Source organism: Stenella coeruleoalba, assembly GCF_951394435.1.
Source record: "Stenella coeruleoalba genome assembly, chromosome: 10".
Lineage (NCBI taxonomy): Eukaryota > Metazoa > Chordata > Mammalia > Artiodactyla > Delphinidae > Stenella > Stenella coeruleoalba.
Window position 1 is genome coordinate 72,097,007 of NC_137156.1, and position 18,797 is coordinate 72,115,803.

The 18,797-nt window shown below is 39.3% G+C and overlaps 1 protein-coding gene across 6 annotated transcripts in view; it reads right to left on the reverse strand.

Moving 5' to 3' along the window:
- ERC2 (ELKS/RAB6-interacting/CAST family member 2) overlaps window positions 1–18,797 on the reverse strand; it is an 865,290-nt gene that overhangs the window by 392,844 nt on the left and 453,649 nt on the right. For 4 of the 6 annotated variants that reach the window (XM_079933813.1, XM_079933812.1, XM_079933810.1 and 1 more), the window contains exon 11: window positions 16,888–17,081. The exons of the other annotated variants lie outside the window; for them this stretch is intronic. In XM_079933813.1, coding sequence (XP_079789939.1) covers window positions 16,888–17,081 — 194 coding nt within the window. The remainder of the gene's footprint in view (window positions 1–16,887; window positions 17,082–18,797) is intronic. 6 annotated transcript variants of the gene reach the window in all.

Consider the following 18,797-nt stretch of genomic DNA (forward strand, 5'->3'; position numbering starts at 1 on the left):
TGCAGTGTGAAAAGTCCAAGCACCTTTACCCAATATGGAAGAAAGTCCCAGTCACTAGCTGGATAGGTTTCCCTACAACTCAAGCTGGTATTGTCGGTAATGAAGTGACAGAATTCACATTTCATAAGAAAAGCCATATAAAGGAAACAAGGTATTATTTTTCTAGAAAGTGATTTATAATAATACTGAGAAACTTTTTTTTTTAAATTCCTTCCCCTTCTCAACATTTACAGAAAAGGCTAACATATCTTGAGAGATTTACTAGTTGCTGATATTCATCCATATGGTAGCACCAACCAAAAGCCAGGAGCAGGGGAGGAAAAGAGAAAAGGAAAGATTTTGAAAAAGATACAAATGAATCGTTACCTCTACCGATATGACATCTCTTATTCAGAGGCCTGGACTTAATAGGCTTACCTGGCACTCTCTCTCGATTTTCCTGTTGTTTTATTGTTGTCATTGTTTTAACAGATTTGCAAGTTGAGAATGGTTTTACTCATTTCAAGGAACCTCAGAAACACACTGCACTACAAAAATATTTCAACTACAATGCAAATTGTATTCCTTCGATCTTTTTCACTATTCTGGAAGGTACGGATAGAGCGCCAGAGCAGCAACTTAAGCAGAAGCTAAAAAGTAAAAATAATACAGAGCTTAAAGCCTTAGTTCTACAAATTGGAACTGGCTCAGCAAAACATTAGCCATGGCAAGTCCCACCAAGGCCAGGTTGGAAAGGTGCAAGAACCAACCCCTGGCTACATCTCAAAGGTTCAAAACCACTTCTAAATACAGAACCCACTTTATATTTGCAGGAGCTGTAAATCAGAGAAAACAACTTTTTTCCATCCCCAATAAAATATTTGCACCCAAAGCAAGATATATTGATTTCTGGCTTTCTACCAGTTCTGCTTGGGCATAAAATTTTCTGACACTTCACCAGAAATGTCAGCATTAGTATAAGGCAGTTTTAAAGAGGGAAATGATTTTCTGACCTGTGGATAACCCCTTCAAAGGCAACAGGAAAATGAATTTTTAAAAACACCTGAAACCCAGTTTTTCCAGTTATTAGTATAAATGGCACCAACTATTTTTCATAAGTGGCCAAATCCTTCCTTATAGGAAGTACTGGTCTTTGAATTCAGTGAGGGCAGGGGTCATTCTATATCCTCAACACCCAGCACAGACCCTTGCATGGAGAAGGAGTTTAATGAATAGTCAAGAAAGGAGGGGAAGGGAAGGGAGAGAGGGAGGGAGAGGGAAGATGAAAGGAAGATGGAGGGAGGGAAGAGGGAACAAAGGAAGGAGGAAGAGAAGGAGAAAATGAGGTAAGTTCAGAAAGAGATCTTTTCCCTTTTCCTTTTATTTGTCTTAATTTTTCTTGAACTTTCAAGCATCCAGCTTGATAGAAAACCAATCATATCTTTTCTTAGAGCTTCCTGTCTGAAGCTAGATATGATATCCAGGGCAGTCAACTCAACCTCCAGAAAGAGCCCACCAGCAAATAGCAAATCTCTGTGGGGACCAAGTAAAAGGTAGAAGGGAGGAGACGAAGCTAACAGAAGTTCCTTTCTTCAACAGTCATGCATTCAACAACCTTCAGAAGTATGACTGCCACCTCCAGTGTGTGACACAACACCGCATGCAGCTAGAGACCCATGCAGCGCTAGAGGAGGCTGCTGTCTACCAGGAGACACAGTGCATTGATTAACTGCCCTAATTCAAGGTAGGATATGACACAAGCCAAGGAAAAGGGTTAGATAAAGCTCTGAGGAGATCAAGACAGGGAGAAAGTGCTTCTGTCTAAGGCACTCAGGGAAGAGAAGATAGCTGAGGTGGCCCTACCAGAGCAGGACTTGTGCACAAGGAACCAGCTCAGGGTAAAGGAGGTGGGGTGGAGGGGGAAGGAGGACACGAATCTCAGGGTGAAGGAAGAGGCTGGCTGCACAGCAGACAGCAGTCCCCCAAGATGCTTCATGGAATATAATCTACAAATATTATATGTGGGAAATCATAGATTAAACACAATGGCACACTAAGTTTCACACTAAGTTTCCCTCCTATAGGCCTCTCAGAGTTTTTATTATGCAACTGGAGCAGAAGTAGCAAAAAAGTTTTTTTAAAGTAAATCAGAAAAGACTGGCTTTTGGGGGAGAAACCCCAATACCTTCACTTACTAGCTATATTAACTGGAGCAAAATATGTAACTTTTATGAACTCCAGTTTCCTCTTCCCTAATATGGAAGAAATGACAGTCCTGACCTCATACAGCTGTTATGAGAAGTAAATACTACAAAAAAAAAAAAAAAGATTAAATCAGTGCTGCCATTTAGTTAATGTTCAATGTTACCACTGCCGCTGCTACTTCTCTTATTCCGATTATTACTAGGATCAATGTGCATCAGGAATATAAAAATGAAGAATGTAATACATAGCATTTCTTAAACACTTTGGTCAGTTTTTCACCAGCTATTTTTTGGAAATGCCAGGCCAGCACGTAGTGCCCAGCCTAGCACACAGGAGGTGCTTACTCTGTCTTTGTGGAGGGAATGGAGCCAAGCACTGACCCTAGCAAAGAGCAAAACACTGCAGGATGCTCTGGGCAAGGTGTTTTTCATTATTTCTTTGGGCAACAGGCCTCTGAGGTCTGGGAGCAGTGACTTCATCTTTTGCTAGAAGAATGAGGGACTGAGAGTGCAGTGTTCAGCTTTGGGGAAACATCACAAAGAGTTGATTTTGGTAGAAGTGTTTGAAGTGACTCTGTAACAATGAGCTCACGCCTGCTGCCAGGCGCAAACCATCAGCTCGAGCCTCCTTGCCAGGGAGATGCACACAGCCCCTCACCAACAGCCCCTCACCAGACATGTGCAGGGAGGATCCCAAAACACCCACTCCGAAGACAGCTACTTCCTCTCCAAGAGGGTATACTGAAGCACAAACAAGAAACGCAGAATCCAAAGCGAATCGGAGGCACAAACAAGAAACCCAGAATGCAAAGCGAATCGGAGGCTGGGAGAGCCCAAGAGAGGCCTGCGCCTTCTGGTTTTACTTGGTTGATTCTCTGGCAGGATTTTGGACTGAATCCCAAAGGATACTATTCCTTTTTTGGTCAACTGCTGCATACATTTATCTAGATAACCTCATCTCTCATAAGTCACATACTAACCTCACAAATAGTTCCTAGAAATGAGCAAATTTCACATAAACCCTCCCCGAGTGCAATGCAGGGATCTTGCTCTACCTCTCCAGCTTCCCACTGGTTTGTGTGTAGAGACAAAAGTGGAGTTTTCTGGAGTGAGACCCTAAACAGGTTTAGCATATGACATTTGCATTTTACCAAACCCAATACTTAACATCTGTCTACCTGAATTTAAAGCAGGAGAGTCTACATAGAGTTTGAAAAAGAAATGAGGTCACTTTAAAAAGTAGTTGGAGGAGAGAATTTCTCATGGAGTCCACAGCACATAGAAAAGACCCAAGAGTTAGTGAAATTTTCCAATTTCAGATTGGGAGATAAAGAGGTGCATGGCAGACTACAGACTTTTACGGTAAGAATGATCAGACATTTAAAAAAATATATATGATAAAAGTATACACATATTATATATGTATGTATGCATACACAAATATATGTAACTCAGTTGTGAGCTATGTAAAGAAAGCACGATGGCCAAAGATCGTGTATTCAATTCAATTGTTATATTTCATTTTATTTTAGCTGGTAAACCTGCAAGTGGCTGGAGAAAAAGCATAGCTAACTCTGAAAACTTGTCAAAGCTCAGAAAGCTTCTAGGACTCCAGAGAGTTGTTTCTAGAAGAGCAGGGCTGCCCAATTCTTCCTACACTGAAAATATAACTAGAGACAGTTTGCAATGATTGTACATTTTCTCCACCGTGTTCATCTGAGGCAAGAGGTTAAATGATATTGAAATGGTCTGAATCTTCTTTTGACCACTATAGTTCTCCCAATTAGACTTGGCCTGAACATTTTATCAAACGCAATCAGCACACCCTTGTCCAGAGAACCCCTTATTACCCACAAACTCTCCAAACCCTAACCCTACAGCCCATCTTCTGACAGTCTAAGTTCACATTCATTCACTACACAATAGGAAAAAACCAAATACTGAACAACACAGTTCCTGGCACATAAAAGACACAGTAGAATAACTGCGGATGGCATCTAAAGGCTGGGAGCCTGAGGTGTGAGAATGAACGGGGTCCCTGGTCTCAAGGGCTTAAATATCAACAGGTACAGATTAGGGGTAGCAAAGGGAAGGCAAAAGGAGAAAGAAAACAAAAAAAGACAGGCAACGAGAAAAGCTTAGAGCTTCTTAAATGAGCGAATCCAAAACTTGGAGGAAGGGTTTGGATGCCATGTGGCCAAGGCCGTCCTCCCCACCCTCATTATGATGTCTGTTCCTGCACATAAGGGCACCAGAAAGTGAATTAACAGTCATTAGGTTTTTGGTGAGAGCAGTTCTGTAGGGCCGTAATTTTAATCTCTGTTTAGATCTCTGTTTTGGGAACGATTGAGAATGGGCTTCCTTCAGTGTGAGGAAGTTCAAGGCAGTTCCTGTGGGACACCCAGTGTGGTATGTGGGAACAGCAGAGAAGTGGTTTCAATTTGAAGGACTATGAGCCCCACCACCGGGTTGGGAGCAGGCAGTGGGTGGTTGGAGGGGGCAAAATTGATGTGTGGGCAGGAGGCCTTGTTTTAAAATTATTCACTGCTGGCTTAGATGATAGCAGTGGACAGAATAAAGAGGTGCAGACCCTGAATAAAAAGAAGAAAATAATATAGCTTGCCTCTGAAAAGAGCAACTATATTGGCTACCAATTTAATTTGAATCTTTTTTGAAGTCTGGGTAAGCCCAGATCACACAATGAGCATCTTGTAGTAAACTCACTGATTGAATTATAAAGAAATCACTAGATATTATTATGATGTTATTGGAAAGAGAAGTCTAGCTTGACTTAAAGGAGAACCAATTATTGACTTGGGCCCCCTGCCTTAGAGGAATCAAACCTGGGATGCATTTTCAAACAAAATGTCCATTTCGCTTCTTAATACTGGGGTGCACACAGTCAACGATGAATCTAGTTTTACATTCTGTTCCATATGCTACGCTCTAGGTAATTAAAGTATGTCTTATGGCTAATAAAAATGAAGTTAAAAAGGTTAAAACCAAAACAATGACAGGAAATAACATGTGTGTACAATATGTTACTAACACACTGATAATTTTCAAAAGTGACTTTAAAAAAAAGTATTATAAATCTTTCAAAACACAGTGATTTATTAAGCGAAAAGTCTAAACGATTTGCACTATTAAATTTAGCTTTTAAGTTGCTGTGTCACGAGCAAATCTTCTGTTCTCCTAGGTTAAATTTAGCATCCTGCAATTTTGTTTTTTCCACTGCCCCATGTTTTATCATCATGCAGCTAATTTTCTGAGCTGCTCAGGAGAAATGCACTCAGGAGTTTTCACAATGATTTCTCTTACTGATTTTATAATCCAGGAAGAGAATGTATCAAATAATCCAACAATGATTTATTTTCATCTTCTTCTGTTCCTTTTCCCACCTATACAGGCTTCTCATAAAATAAACCTTCCGTAGGCATGGGATGAGACGGAAAAAAAAAATGTGGTGGCCAGAGGAAAACCATTTCAGAAATGTATTTGTTACACAAGTGCAAGCAATAAATTGAGCTTAGGAGGGAAGGGCGGTTAGAAGAAAAACTGAAAGTACTGACCTGAGAGTCAAGCTGATTGGAGCAAGGGTGAAAGCAGCAATTTGGAGGATAAGCAGAAAGGAAAAGGGATAGCAAAAGAGAATAAAAGGAAGTAAATGCATTAGTTTTAAACATACAGCCAACAGATGTTATATTAGCAGGTTTTATAACCAAATGAAGGACAATAAAGCAACTTCTATCTGATATTACCCCCCAAAAGCCTGGGCATACACTCTGTTATATTAATTATTACATATAAGAAACCAGTATCTGCTCTCATGCACATAATTACAAGCACTGATGTGAAACAGAGGTGTGTTCCAGCAACACAATGGCACAATTTGCTCTTTTCTGGAGGAATATTTATAGAGAAAGCTCCTATCTGTGTGCATGTAAAATTTTATTATTTAATAAACTGAAATGAAAATTACTAAGGTATTAGAACTGGTGGTAAGCACTTATGTCAGAAAGATTTTATTAGAACCAGTAAGTTGGAAGATTATATCCTATGAGATACTTTTTCTTCATCCCTAAAAACCAAAAGGATCTGAGCAATTTAGCTTTCTGTTCAAAGATTTCCATTGTACATGCTCACAGAGCACTGTACCTAGCAATGATCAAAGACTATGAGGACAGCTTCAGGTGAGGGGCCATCTGCCTATCAGCCTTCCAAGAAAAGACAGATTAACTTCCAAAGCTGAGAGTAATTTTTTTTGGTTGTGAAAATGAGGATCAAACTTCATCATTGAAAATATCCAAACACTTGATAACTAATTTGTAGAAAAATATGTAGCATGTCTTTCTAATTTGTCAAAAGAATAAAGTCTCTAATGTGAAGCAAAAATTAAAAGTCATGTCCTCTTCAGGCTACCACAGAAATCATAGTGGACATTCATTTTGTTAACCTATAAAATGCCCTTTGCAAAAAAACAGGTGGATTAACACATACTGTATCAGCCATCTGCTCAGTGGGACCCCACCATCCCATACTATTAAGAAGTAGTTTTAAGCATTTCACAAAGAAAGAAAAAGCACAACAAATCCTCAGAAGAAAGCTTAAACAAAAACATTTCAGATGAAAACAGCATTGACTATAATGATACAAATCAAGTAGAAAATTCAAGATTAAACACTTGGTGAAAGCACTGATCCAATAATCCCTCGTGTCTGAAACTCCCCTGCAGAGTATTTCGTGATAACGAATGCACAACTGATCAAAAATAAGAGTTAAGTCAGGCCATGGCCTTTGTGGGGACTCTAGTGATGCTGCTGCTGTTTGAAATCTGTCTGGAGCAGAGGTAAGCCAAACTGAGGTCCATGGTCAAACTTTAGGGAATCCTAAACTGAAACAGCAAGCAAACATTTAAGGTTTAGTTGCCTTTTCCGAGGGTCCCTAGTTTCTCTTGCCAACTCAAAGGCATCTATGATATCCATGAACTTCCCCAAAAAGCTGCTAGGGATGGTATAAAACCATCTATCACTTGTTTTAAAGAAATTCCTTCAAATACATTTACAAACATAAATGGGAATTACTTAGCAACAAGAGTTTATATCAAAACAAACAGAACTGGTATCAAGTTTCCTCCATGTACCATCAGATTTCTAGATCATATCATAATTTTTTAAAAACGAAAGCTTAAGTTTACATTTTCTGAAAAGAGTTCTGAAAAGCAGCAAAGAAATTATGTCAGCACGTTATTGAGCAAATTCAGAGGGAAAAATAATAGTCTATTTCTCAACCTTAGATAAGGTGCTTTTAGGCATCTAAAATGATTTCTCATTGTCCAATTGTCTGGCAGCATTAGTCCCGATCCAGATATTTAAATGCTACCTTGTTTTCCTTTCTTTTTTTTTTTTTAACATCTTTATTGGAGTATAATTGCTTTATAGTGGTGTGTTAGTTTCTGCTGTATAACAAAGTGAATCACCTATATGTATACATAAATCCCATATCTCCTCTCTCTTGCGTCTCCCTCCCACCCTCCTTATCCCACCGCTCTAGGTGGTCACAAAGCACCGAGCTGATCTCCCTGTGCTATGTGGCTGCTTCCCACTTGCTATCTATTTTACATTTGGTAGTGTATATATGTCCATGCCACTCTCTCAGTTCGTCCCAGTTTCCCTTTCCCACTCCCCATGTCATCGAGCCCATTTTCTACTTCTGCGTTTTTATTCCTGTCCAGCCCCTACGTTCTTCAGAACCATTTTTTTGTTTTTTGATTGTTTTAGATTCCATATATATGTGCTAGCATACAGTATTTGTTTTTCTCCTTCTGACTTACTTCACTCTGTATGACAGTCTCTAGGTCCATCCACCTCACTACAAATAACTCAGTTTTGTACCTTTTTATGGCTAATATTCCACTGTATATATGTGCCATATCTTCTTTATCCATTCGTCTGTTGATGGACACTTTCGTTGCTTCCATGTCCTGGCTACTGTAAATAGAGCTGCAATGAATATTTTGGTAAATGACTCTTTTTGAATTATGGTTTTCTCAGGATATATGCCCAGTAGTGGGACTGTGGCATCATATGGTAGTTCTATTTTTAGTTTTTTAAGGAACCTCCATACTGTTCTCCATTGTGGCTGTATCAATTTACATTCCTACCAACAGTGCAAGAGGGTTCCCTTTTCTCCACACCCTCTCCAGCATTTATTGTTTCTAGATTTTTTGATGACGGCCATTCTGACCGGTGTGAGGTGATACCTCATTGTAGTTTTGATTTGCATTTCTCTAATAATTACTGATGTTGAGCATCTTTTCATGTGTTTGTTGGCAATTTGTATATCTTCTGTGAAGAAATGTCTATTTAGGTCTTCTGCCCATTTTTGGATTGGGTTGTTTGTTTGTTTTTAACATTGAGCTGCATGAGCTGTTTATATATTTTGGAGATTAATCCTTTGTCTACTGATTCGTTTGCAAATATTTTCACCCATTCTGAGGGTTGCTTTTTCGTCTTGTTTGTAGTTTCCTTTGTTTTGCAAAAGCTTTTAAGTTTCATTAGGTCCCATTTGTTTATTTTTGTTTTTACTTCCATTTTTCTAGGAGGTGGGTCAAAAAGGATTTTGCTGTGATTTATGTCATAGAGTGTTCTGCCTATGTTTCGCTCTAAGAGTTTTATAGTGTCTGTTCTTACATTTAGGTCTTTAATCCATTTTGAGTTTATTTTTGTGCATGGTGTTAGGGAGTGTTCTCATTTCATTCTTTTACATGTAGCTGTCCAGTTTTCCCAGCACCACGTATTGAAGAGGCTGTCTTTTCTCCATTGTATATTCTAGCCTCCTTTATCAAAAATAAGGTGACCATAGGTGCATGGGTTTATCTCTGGGCTTCCTATCCTTTCCCATTGATCTATATTCCTGTTTTTGTGCCAGTACCACACTGTCTTGATTACTTTGTAGTACAGTCTGAAGTCGGGGAGCCTGATTCCTCCAGCTACATTTTTCTTTCTCAAGATTGCTTTGGGTATTCGGGGTCTTTTGTGTTTCCATACACCTTGTGAAATTTTTTGTTCTATTTCTGTGGAAAATGCCACTGGTAGTTTGATAGGGAATGCATTGAATCTGTAGATTGCTTTGGGTAGTATAGTCATTTTCACAATGTTGATTCTTCCAATCCAAGAACATGGTATATCTCTCCATCTGTTTGTATCATCTTTAATTTCTTTCATCAGTGTCTTATAGTTTTCTGCATACAGGTCTTTCGCCTCCTTAGGTAGGCTTTTTAACCTAGGTATTTAACCTAGGTATTTTATTCCTTTTGTTGCAATGGTAAATGGGAGTGTTTCCTTAATTTCTTTCAGATTTTTCATCATTAGTGTATAGGAATGCAAGAGATTTCTGTGCATTAATTTTATATCCTGCTACTTTACCAAATTCATTGATTAGCTCTAGTAGTTTTCTGGTAGCATCTTTAGTATTCTCTATGTATAGCAGCATATCATCTGCAAACAGTGACAGCTTTGCTTCTTCTTTTCCGATTGGGATTCCTTTTATTTCTTTTTCTTCTGATTGCTGTGGCTAAAACTTCCAAAACTATGTTGAATAATAGTGGTGAGAGTGGGCAACCTTGTCTTGTTCCTGATCTTAGAGGAAATGGTTTCAGTTTTTCACCATGGAGAACGATGTTGGCTTTGGGTTTGTCATATATGGCCTTCATTATGTTGAGGTAAGTTCCTTCTACGCCTACTTTCTGGAGAGTTTTTATCATAAATGGGTGTTGAATTTTGTCGAAAGATTTTTCTGCATCTATTGAGATGATCATACGGTTTTTCCTCCTTCAGTTTGTTAATATGGTGTATCATGCTGATTGATTTACGTATATTGAAGAATCCTTGCATTCCTGGGATAAACCCCACTTGATCATGGTGTATGATCCTTTTAATGTGCTGTTGGATTCTGTTTGCTAGTATTTTGTTGAGGATTTTTGCATCTATGTTCATCAGTGATATTGGCCTGTAGTTTTCTTTCTTTGTGACATCTTTGTCTGGTTTTGGTATCAGGGTGATGGTGGCCTCGTAGAATCAGTTTGGGAGGGTTCCTCCCTCTGCTGTATTTTGGAAGAGTTTGAGAAGGATAGGTGTTAGCTCTTCTCTAAATGTTTGATAGAATTCGCCTGTGAAGCCATCTGGTCCTGGGCTTTTGTTTGTTGGAAGATTTTTAATCACAGTCCCAATTTCAGTGCTTGTGACTTGTCTGTTGATATTTTCTATTTATTCCTGGTTCAGTCTCGGAAGATTGTGCTTTTCTAAGAATTTGTCCATTTCTTCCAGGTTGTCCATTTTATTGGCATATAGTTGCTTGTAGTAATCTCTCATGACCCTTTGTATTTCTGCAGTGTCAGTTGTTACTTCTCCTTTTTCATTTCTAATTCTATTGATGTGAGTCTTCTCCCTTTTTTTCTTGATGAGTCTAGCTAATACTTTATTAATTTTGTTTATCTTCTCAAAGAACCAGCTTTTAGTTTTTTATCTTTGCTATTGTTGCCTTCATTTCTTTTTCATTTATTTCTGATCTGATCTTTATGATTTCTTTCCTTCTGCTAACTTTGGGGGTTTTTTGTTCTTCTTTCTCTAACTGCTTTGGGTGTTAGGTTAGGTTGTTTATGTGAGATGTTTCTTGAGGTAGGATTGTATTGCTATAAACTTCCCTCTTAGCACTGCTTCTGCTGTATCCCATAGGTTTGGGGCCATCATGTTTTCATTGTCATTTGTTTCTAGGTATTTTTTGATTCCCTCTTTGATTTCTTCAGTGATCTCTTGGTTATTTAGTAGAATACTGTTTAGCCTCCATGTGTTGGTATATTTTATAGTTTTTTTCCTGTAATTGATATCTAGTCTCAGAGCGTTGTGGTCGGAAAAGATACCTGATACGATTTCAATTTTCTTAAACTTACCAAGGCTTGATTTGTGAACCAAGATATGATCTATCCTGGAGAATGTTCCATGAGCCCTTGAGAAGAAAGTGTATTCTGTTGGTTTTGGATGGAACGTCCTATAAATATCAATTAAGTCCATCTTGTTTAACGTTATCATTTAAAGCTTGTGTTTCCTTATTTATTTTCATTTTGGATGATCTGTCCATTGGTGAAAGTGGGGTGTTAAAGTAACCTACTATGATTGTGTTACTGTCGATTTCCCCTTTTATGGCTGTTAGCATTTGCATTAAGTTTTGAGGTGCTCCTATGTTGGATGCATAAATATTTACACTTGTTATATCTTCTTCTGGGATTGATCCCTTGATCATTATGTAGTGTCCTTCTTTGTCTCTTGTAATAGTCTTTATTTTAAAGTCTATTATTTCTGATATGAGATTTGCTACTCCAGCTTTCTTTTGATTTCCATTTGCATGGAATATCTTTTTCCATCCCCTCACTTTCCATCTCTATGTGTCCCTAGGTCTGAAGTGGGTCTCTTGTAGACAGCATATATACGGGTCTTGTTTTTGTATCCATTCAGCCAGTCTATGTCTTTTGGTTGGAGCATTTAATCCATTTACATTTAAGGTAGTTATCGACATGTGAGAGTTCCTATTACCATTTTCTTAATTGTTTTGGGTTTGTTATTGTAGATCTTTTCCTTCTCTTGTGTTTCCTGCCTAGAGAAGTGCCTTTAGGATTTCTTCTAAAGCTGGTTTGGTGGTGCTGTATTCTCTTGGCTTTTGTTTGTCTGTAAAGGTTTTAATTTCTCCATCGAATCTGAATGAGATCCTTGCTGGGTAGAGTATCTTGGTTGTAGGTTTTTCTCTTTCATCACTTTAAATATGTCCTGCCACTCCCTTCTGGCTTGCAGAGTTTCTGCTGAAAGATCAGCTGTTAACCTTATGGGGATTCCCTTGTATGTTATTTGTTGCTTTTCCCTTGCTGCTTTTAATTTTTTTTTTTGTATTTAATTTTTGTTAGTTTGATTAATGTGTGTCTTGGTGTGTTTTTCCTTGGATTTATCCTATTTGGGACTCTATGCGCTTCCTGAACTTGATTGACTATTTCCTTTCCCATATTAGGGAAGTTTTCAACTATAATCTCTTCAAGTATTTTCTCAGTCCCTCTCTTTTTCTCTTCTTCATCTGGGACCCCTATAATTCGAATGCTGGTGCATTTAATGTCGTCCCAGAAGTCTTTGAGGCTGTCCTCAATTCTTTTCATTCTTTTTTCTTTATTGTGCTCTGCAGTAGTTATTTCCACTATTTTATCTTCCAGGTCACTTATCCGTTCTTTTGCCTCAGTTATTCTGCTACTGATTCCTTCTAGAGCATTTTTCATTTCATTTATTGTGTTGTTCATCATTGTTTGTTTGCTCTTTAGTTCTTCTAGGTCCTTGTTAAACATTTCTTGTATTTTCTCCATTCTATTTCCAAGATTTTGGATCATCTTTACTATCATTACTCTGAATTCTTTTTCAGGTAGACTGCCTATTTCCTCTTCATTTGTTTGGTCTGGTGGGTTTTTACCTTGCTCCTGCATCTGCTGTGTATTTCTCTGTCTTCTCATTTTGCTTAACTTACTGCGTTTGGGGCCTCCTTTCTACAGGCTGCAGGTTCATATTTCCCATTGTTTTTGGTGTCTGGCCCCAGTGGGTAAGGTTGGTTCAGTGGGTTGCATAGGCTTCCTGGTGGAGGGGACTGGTGCCTGTGCTCTGGTGGGTGAGGCTGGATCTTGTCTTTCTGGTGGGCAGGGCCGCATCCAGTGGTGTGTTTTGGGGTGTCTGTGAACTTATTATTATTTTAGGCAGCCTCTCCGCTAATGGGTGGGGTTGTGTTCCTGTCTTGCTAGTTGTTTGGCATAGGGTGTCGAGCACTGTAGCTTGCTGGTCATTGAGTGGAGCTGGGTGTTAGCGTTGAGATGGAGATCTCTGAGGAGCTTTTGCCGTTTGATATTACCTGGCACCGGGAGGTCTCTGGTGGACCAATGTCCTGAACTCAGCTCTCCTACCTTAGAGGCTCAGGCCTGACACCCAGCTAGAGCACCAAGACTCTGTCAGCCACACGGTGAGTGCCAACTGTGTGCCCAGGTCTTTTTGGACACATCTCACAAAGGTTCTTCAGGCGCTCCTCATTTCCTCTGGTTCTGCTTGCAATCTCCAGTATTAGACATGAGCCCAAATGGTGAACACACCTCCTTCAGACCCCAGTTTAGTGCTGTAGAGAACACTTCATTTCGATTCATTCAGTCTTGTCTGTAGGTACTTTGGTAGAACTGGAGAGATTCTGACACATACACTTGCTTTTTTTTTTTTTTTTTTTGCGGTACGCGGGCCTCTCAGTGTTGTGGCCTCTCCCATTGCGGAGCACAGGCTCCGGACGTGCAGGCTCAGCGGCCATGGCTCACGGGCCCTGCTGCTCCGCAGCATGTGGGATCCTCCCGGACCGGGGCACGAACCCATGTCCCCTGCATCGGCAGGCGGACTCTTAACCACTGCGCCACCAGGGAAGCCCTACACTTGCTTTTTTATCCAAAGTATTTCATTCAAAGCCAAAGACGTGAACTGTCACAGCATCCACCTGATGGAGTTTGACACCTCGCTCCCCACCACATAGGGTCAGGGCTGCCTCTCAGCCTTGAGCTTCAGCACTGCCCGGATTATCCCAGGGCACACTGCTACCCTGTTTTCTATTCTGATTTTATGTTTTAGGAGTAAACCCCCCTGAGGGACCCACTCTCTTCTTCACAGTGGGGAGGGATCTGATTGAGGGCTCAATTTGGGCATTCCCTGACCTCCAGACAAACGGTGACAAAGCCCCTAATATATTTAAGATAATTTACATGAAAGGTCATCTGACTGATTCCTTCCCATGGGTGAGATGCCAGAAATCCAGTGGCAGCAAGCCTTGTTTGACAGACTCTGTTAACCTCTCTCCTTCCCCTAAGGCACTAAAGGATTAAGCCTGAAACTCTAAATAAAACTCAGAGACCTTGATGAGCACTGACATAGAAAGACTACATATTTCATTGCCTCTAATGTTGCCTCTAGCTACTTGATCGTGCACATACAAGATATCTAGCATTGGTGATCTCATAATGACTTCAGCCTGATTTGGACCAGCTCTCAGGGGCTTGCTGAAGGTCCCCTGACCACATTGTGTCAAATTCCCCCAGAGCAGCCTGCAGTCCAAGGCAGAAGCTCCCTGCTAAGCCATCAGCATCAAGTGCACGGGTTTACAGGCAGAACTGCACATAGGGACCACACTGGAGCAACATGCACTTTGAAAAGCAGAATCTTTAATGGCTGATGAAAAACATCATTCACGAAGAATTTAAGAGGTAAATGCATCCATGTAAGTGCCAGGCATGTGCTATTTAGAATGTATATATTGTGGAGAAAATAAAAAATGGGAATATTAACAGAATAGAAAGCAAACACAAACTGCCCTCTGAGAGAGAAGTAGGCACGTGTCAGTGTCGTTTGAGTTATCCCTAACCCCATACCTTTTCTCGCACGTGACGGAAGTTCTGGAATATCTCAGAACACTAGCTGCTTTTAAAAAAAGGTCTTCTGACTCTGGTAGGTCACATTACAGACCAGAGACCACAAATTTATTACGAGTTCAATTTTTTGGTTTTCAAAATCACAAACTTAATTGCAAACACTCCTCCATGATTCCAAAATGGAGCTATATGTCACATTGCTAAGAAATCTTTAGTTCCCAACATTATGAGGTATGAATTTTGTAGTTTAAGCCAGCAAATGGAGATACTGCCCAATTTGAAAAGGGTTGCCTGACAACTTGAGGAAGATGCTTTGGTCAGAATACACATGTAGCCCAGCAGATAATGCTTCAGAAAGACAGGCCAAGGCTGAGCTCTCCTGTTCCCAAGAAACTTCCCCTCTTGATCTCCACTCCCACCCCTTTCTGGGTCTGGGCTGGGACTGGGGCTCAGACATTTCCCAGACTATGCTCTGCTGCTGGACGCAAGACACAGGCCAGCAGAGAACTGGGACAGAGTCAAGTCCCACCACACGTTTTATGAATTACAGTGCCTGGGAGGCATCAGCTTTAAGGGGAGGCAAAGGCAGAGATAAAGAAAATGTGCAGAAAGTACATAAAGATAAATGCCTGTAAAAATCACTGTTGTTTTAATGCATTCCATATTGCGGAAATAAAAACGTGAATATTCTTGATGATTTAATGGCAATAGCGTTCAGCTAAGACCTGTTTGTCCAACTAGACAATTATGCTATTTTATGCAAATATTTATAGTAGCTGATCCTGACTTTCAATTACTGTTCTGAAGGGCTGGTTTAGTGCAGAAAAATGCCTTCTAAATGAGCTTTCTCTCATGAAAGCTAATAAAGATGAGGCAGATCTCCCGTGGCCCAGCAGCGAAGCCTCTCTGCCAGCTACGAGACTGTTGAGTGCTACTGGACTAGCTTCTTCTTTCTGGCCCAGTGTTGGATGGGATTGCTCTCAGTCACTCATCTGTCAGACCTGGGTTCAAATCCTGACTTTGATTCTTATAAACTCTGCAATCTTGAGGAAGTTAATTAATCTGTATAAGTCATAGTTTTCTCACTTATAAAATGATGATAATGAGACTTTCTGTGTTGTGGGTAGAATTAAAATGGTATACAGTACTTGCAGGTCAAGTGCTTAGCAGAGTACCTGTTATACTGTGAGCATGAAATATATATAATCTATTTTGAATCATAATTACTATTAGTAATATTATCTAGGGCATCCTCGCTATGGCTCCCTTCTTCTCAGCAAAGTGGACTAGGGGTCAAGAAACCTACACTACAGTTTTGTCTCTTTCTGACCACAGGACCAATCTTCAGAAGGTCGTTCAACCCTTCAGGGTCTCAATTTTCTCAGCAATAAGAAAAATATGGGGCTTCCCTGGTGGCGCAGTGGTTGAGACTCCGCCTGCCGATGCAGCGGACGTGGGTTCGTGCCCCGGTCCGGGAAGATCCCACATGCCGCGGAGCGGCTAGGCCCGTGAGCCATGGCCGCTGAGCCTGCGCATCCGGAGCCTGTGCTCCACAACGGGAGAGGCCACAACACTGAGAGGCCCGCGTACCGCAAAAAAAAAAAAGAAAAAGAAAAAAGAAAAATATGATAACTTCACTGTGATTTCACACTATCTTTTTAAGAAAAATTTTGGTCCTAAAATATCATTCCAAAATAACCATGTAGATACATCTAAAATTAACAGTATTTTTAAGAAACAGTAGGCTGGCAGAATATTTCCGCACTTTAAAATTAAAATGAAGCCCTTAAGGATTTTAATTTGCCTATCAGAAAAAAAAAAAACTTGACATAGTTTCTAAAATGGGTCACACTGAACAAAAATCAGATTACTATCAAACTAATACAAAGACTTTTTAAGTGGTTTTTTTTTTCAGGTAGTCAAAGCTTCAGTCTCTTACACACTTTGCTGGCACAAATGCTAGATCATGGATATCACTCAAGAAAGTTGCCCATTATTTTCTCAAACACTGAAGAAGTACATAAGCCCTCAAAAGATAAGCCAACTGACTTCCGAGTATCCCACAGAAACACAACATCATCCCTACAGGCCATATTCCTCATGCATAACTTGTTTCCTCCGTGAAATATGAATGTGCATTCCAAATTTACTGCAACCTGAGATGGGCAACTAAGCAATCAATGTTCATTCACTGTTGAGAATTCACAACATGAATGCAAAGTTTACCTTTCAAGTTCTGCAATTTTCTTGTCCTTGTCGTTCTTTTCATTCTCCACCTCCTTGAGGATCTCCAGCAACCGGTCGACTTCTGCTTGGGCCTTGCCACACTCATCACGGTAATAAGATGCCTCTTTATCAAGCTGTTTTATTCGGTCTGCAAATTCTGGGTTCATCCTGGAGTCATCTTCAATATTATGAGCCTTCAACATTATATTTTTAAAGAATATAGTTAAGAAAACAATTTAGAACAACAATAGATAGTGCAGTCACCAATGGCCCAGAAATTAACTTTGGAGAAAAAATTACAACTATCAAGAATTATGGGTATACTGTCAGTTAAAAGGCAAAATAGGAAAATCACAAATTTCAGCTACCTTAGAACTACCTTGATTTTTAAGGCTAGTTTCTTTTATTGTTAATATTTTATTTCATTAAATGATGCTGCTTTTTGCTTCTTTTTCCCCACAAGAAATGGGGGCTTGGTGGAGGTAGAGACAGTGATGTGTTTATTTCTGGTGTTTTGGCAAACAGAACTAAGACAATTCAACTCCTCACAGTTAAGTAAATGACTCATACCAACAGCTTCCTTTTCCAATACAGAGAAACTGAGAAAAAACAATGTTAAATTATTTCTCCAGGAACCATCAAGGGTATATATAAAGCTAGGTAACATATAAGAGACTGGCTGACTGATCATTGAACACTTCATCCCACTGAGAAATTTCAGCAGAAGATGTAGAATGAAACAAAGCCTTGAAAAAGCAGAAGGGCTTTCCAGCTAACAGTCATACCCATAAATTCTTGTTCTTTTGATTAAATAAACCTGAACCGGGAGGAGGATGAGCTAATTCATGAGCAAGCACACAGACGAGAATCTTCAAACACATGCATGGGGGGTGGGGGGCAGCTTTACACAGGAGAACAGACACAGGCAACAACACAGCAACAACACTGCAGAATAATTTGCAGCCAAAGTATTTGTGGTTTTTTGTGTGTGACAGTGCGTTATGGCTTTTTTTTTTCCCAAAATAAACTTTTGGCTGAAATATTCCCAGACAGATGGAAATAACACTGCACTGCAATGTTTTGCCTACCCCTTGTTTCCCATTATTCCTAATTGACTTCTTCAAAGAGCAGGCAGGGAAAAAACAAGTAGTTTAACAACAGTGCACATTCAACATAGAAAGTTCAGAGAGGTCATATATGTATATATCTCCAAAATCCATGTGTGAACTAATAAAATGTTAACAATTTATTAGGACTTAAATTATCCTGCTGTCTTCTACTAGAGCAGATGTCCGTTGTGTTTTTATACACTTTTTAAAAAAATTTCAGGGAAAAAACAAGGCAAGCAAGCTGCAACTACTGTGGGGTCAGATGAATCATGCATGGTTAGAAAAATTAACACTAATACTACTGTTAGAAGGTTGACAGTCTTTGCAATAATTTAGTAGAAAAAATCCAAAAATTAGTATAAATAAAAATAAATTTCTTATTTATGACAAACTAATTATTTTTAGGAATTTTTGCATGTAACATATTATTTAAGCATGAGGATAGATGGGGAATAATTTGCTTTCACATTCTTTAATCTAAGATTTCCTTATTCAAGAAATAAACTCAACTACGCAAAAGAACTTGGAAAAAATATATCAATTCAACACAGTATCAGGCAGCCTGTCATCCACATTTCTCAGAAAATATTTATTTTTATTTATTTAGTGCGTACACTGAGTTTCATTATAATAGAATAGAATAGAATTAGTGAGCTTTTTCAGTATAATTAAAATAATCTGAAAGTGAATCTTGAGCTAATATTCCTTTAGGAGTTTATTCATCTAATAATTTTATTTTAAATTGAAGTAATGAATATTAATTTGTTAATCTCCCATCAAAAGATGTAGAGCAGGTATTCT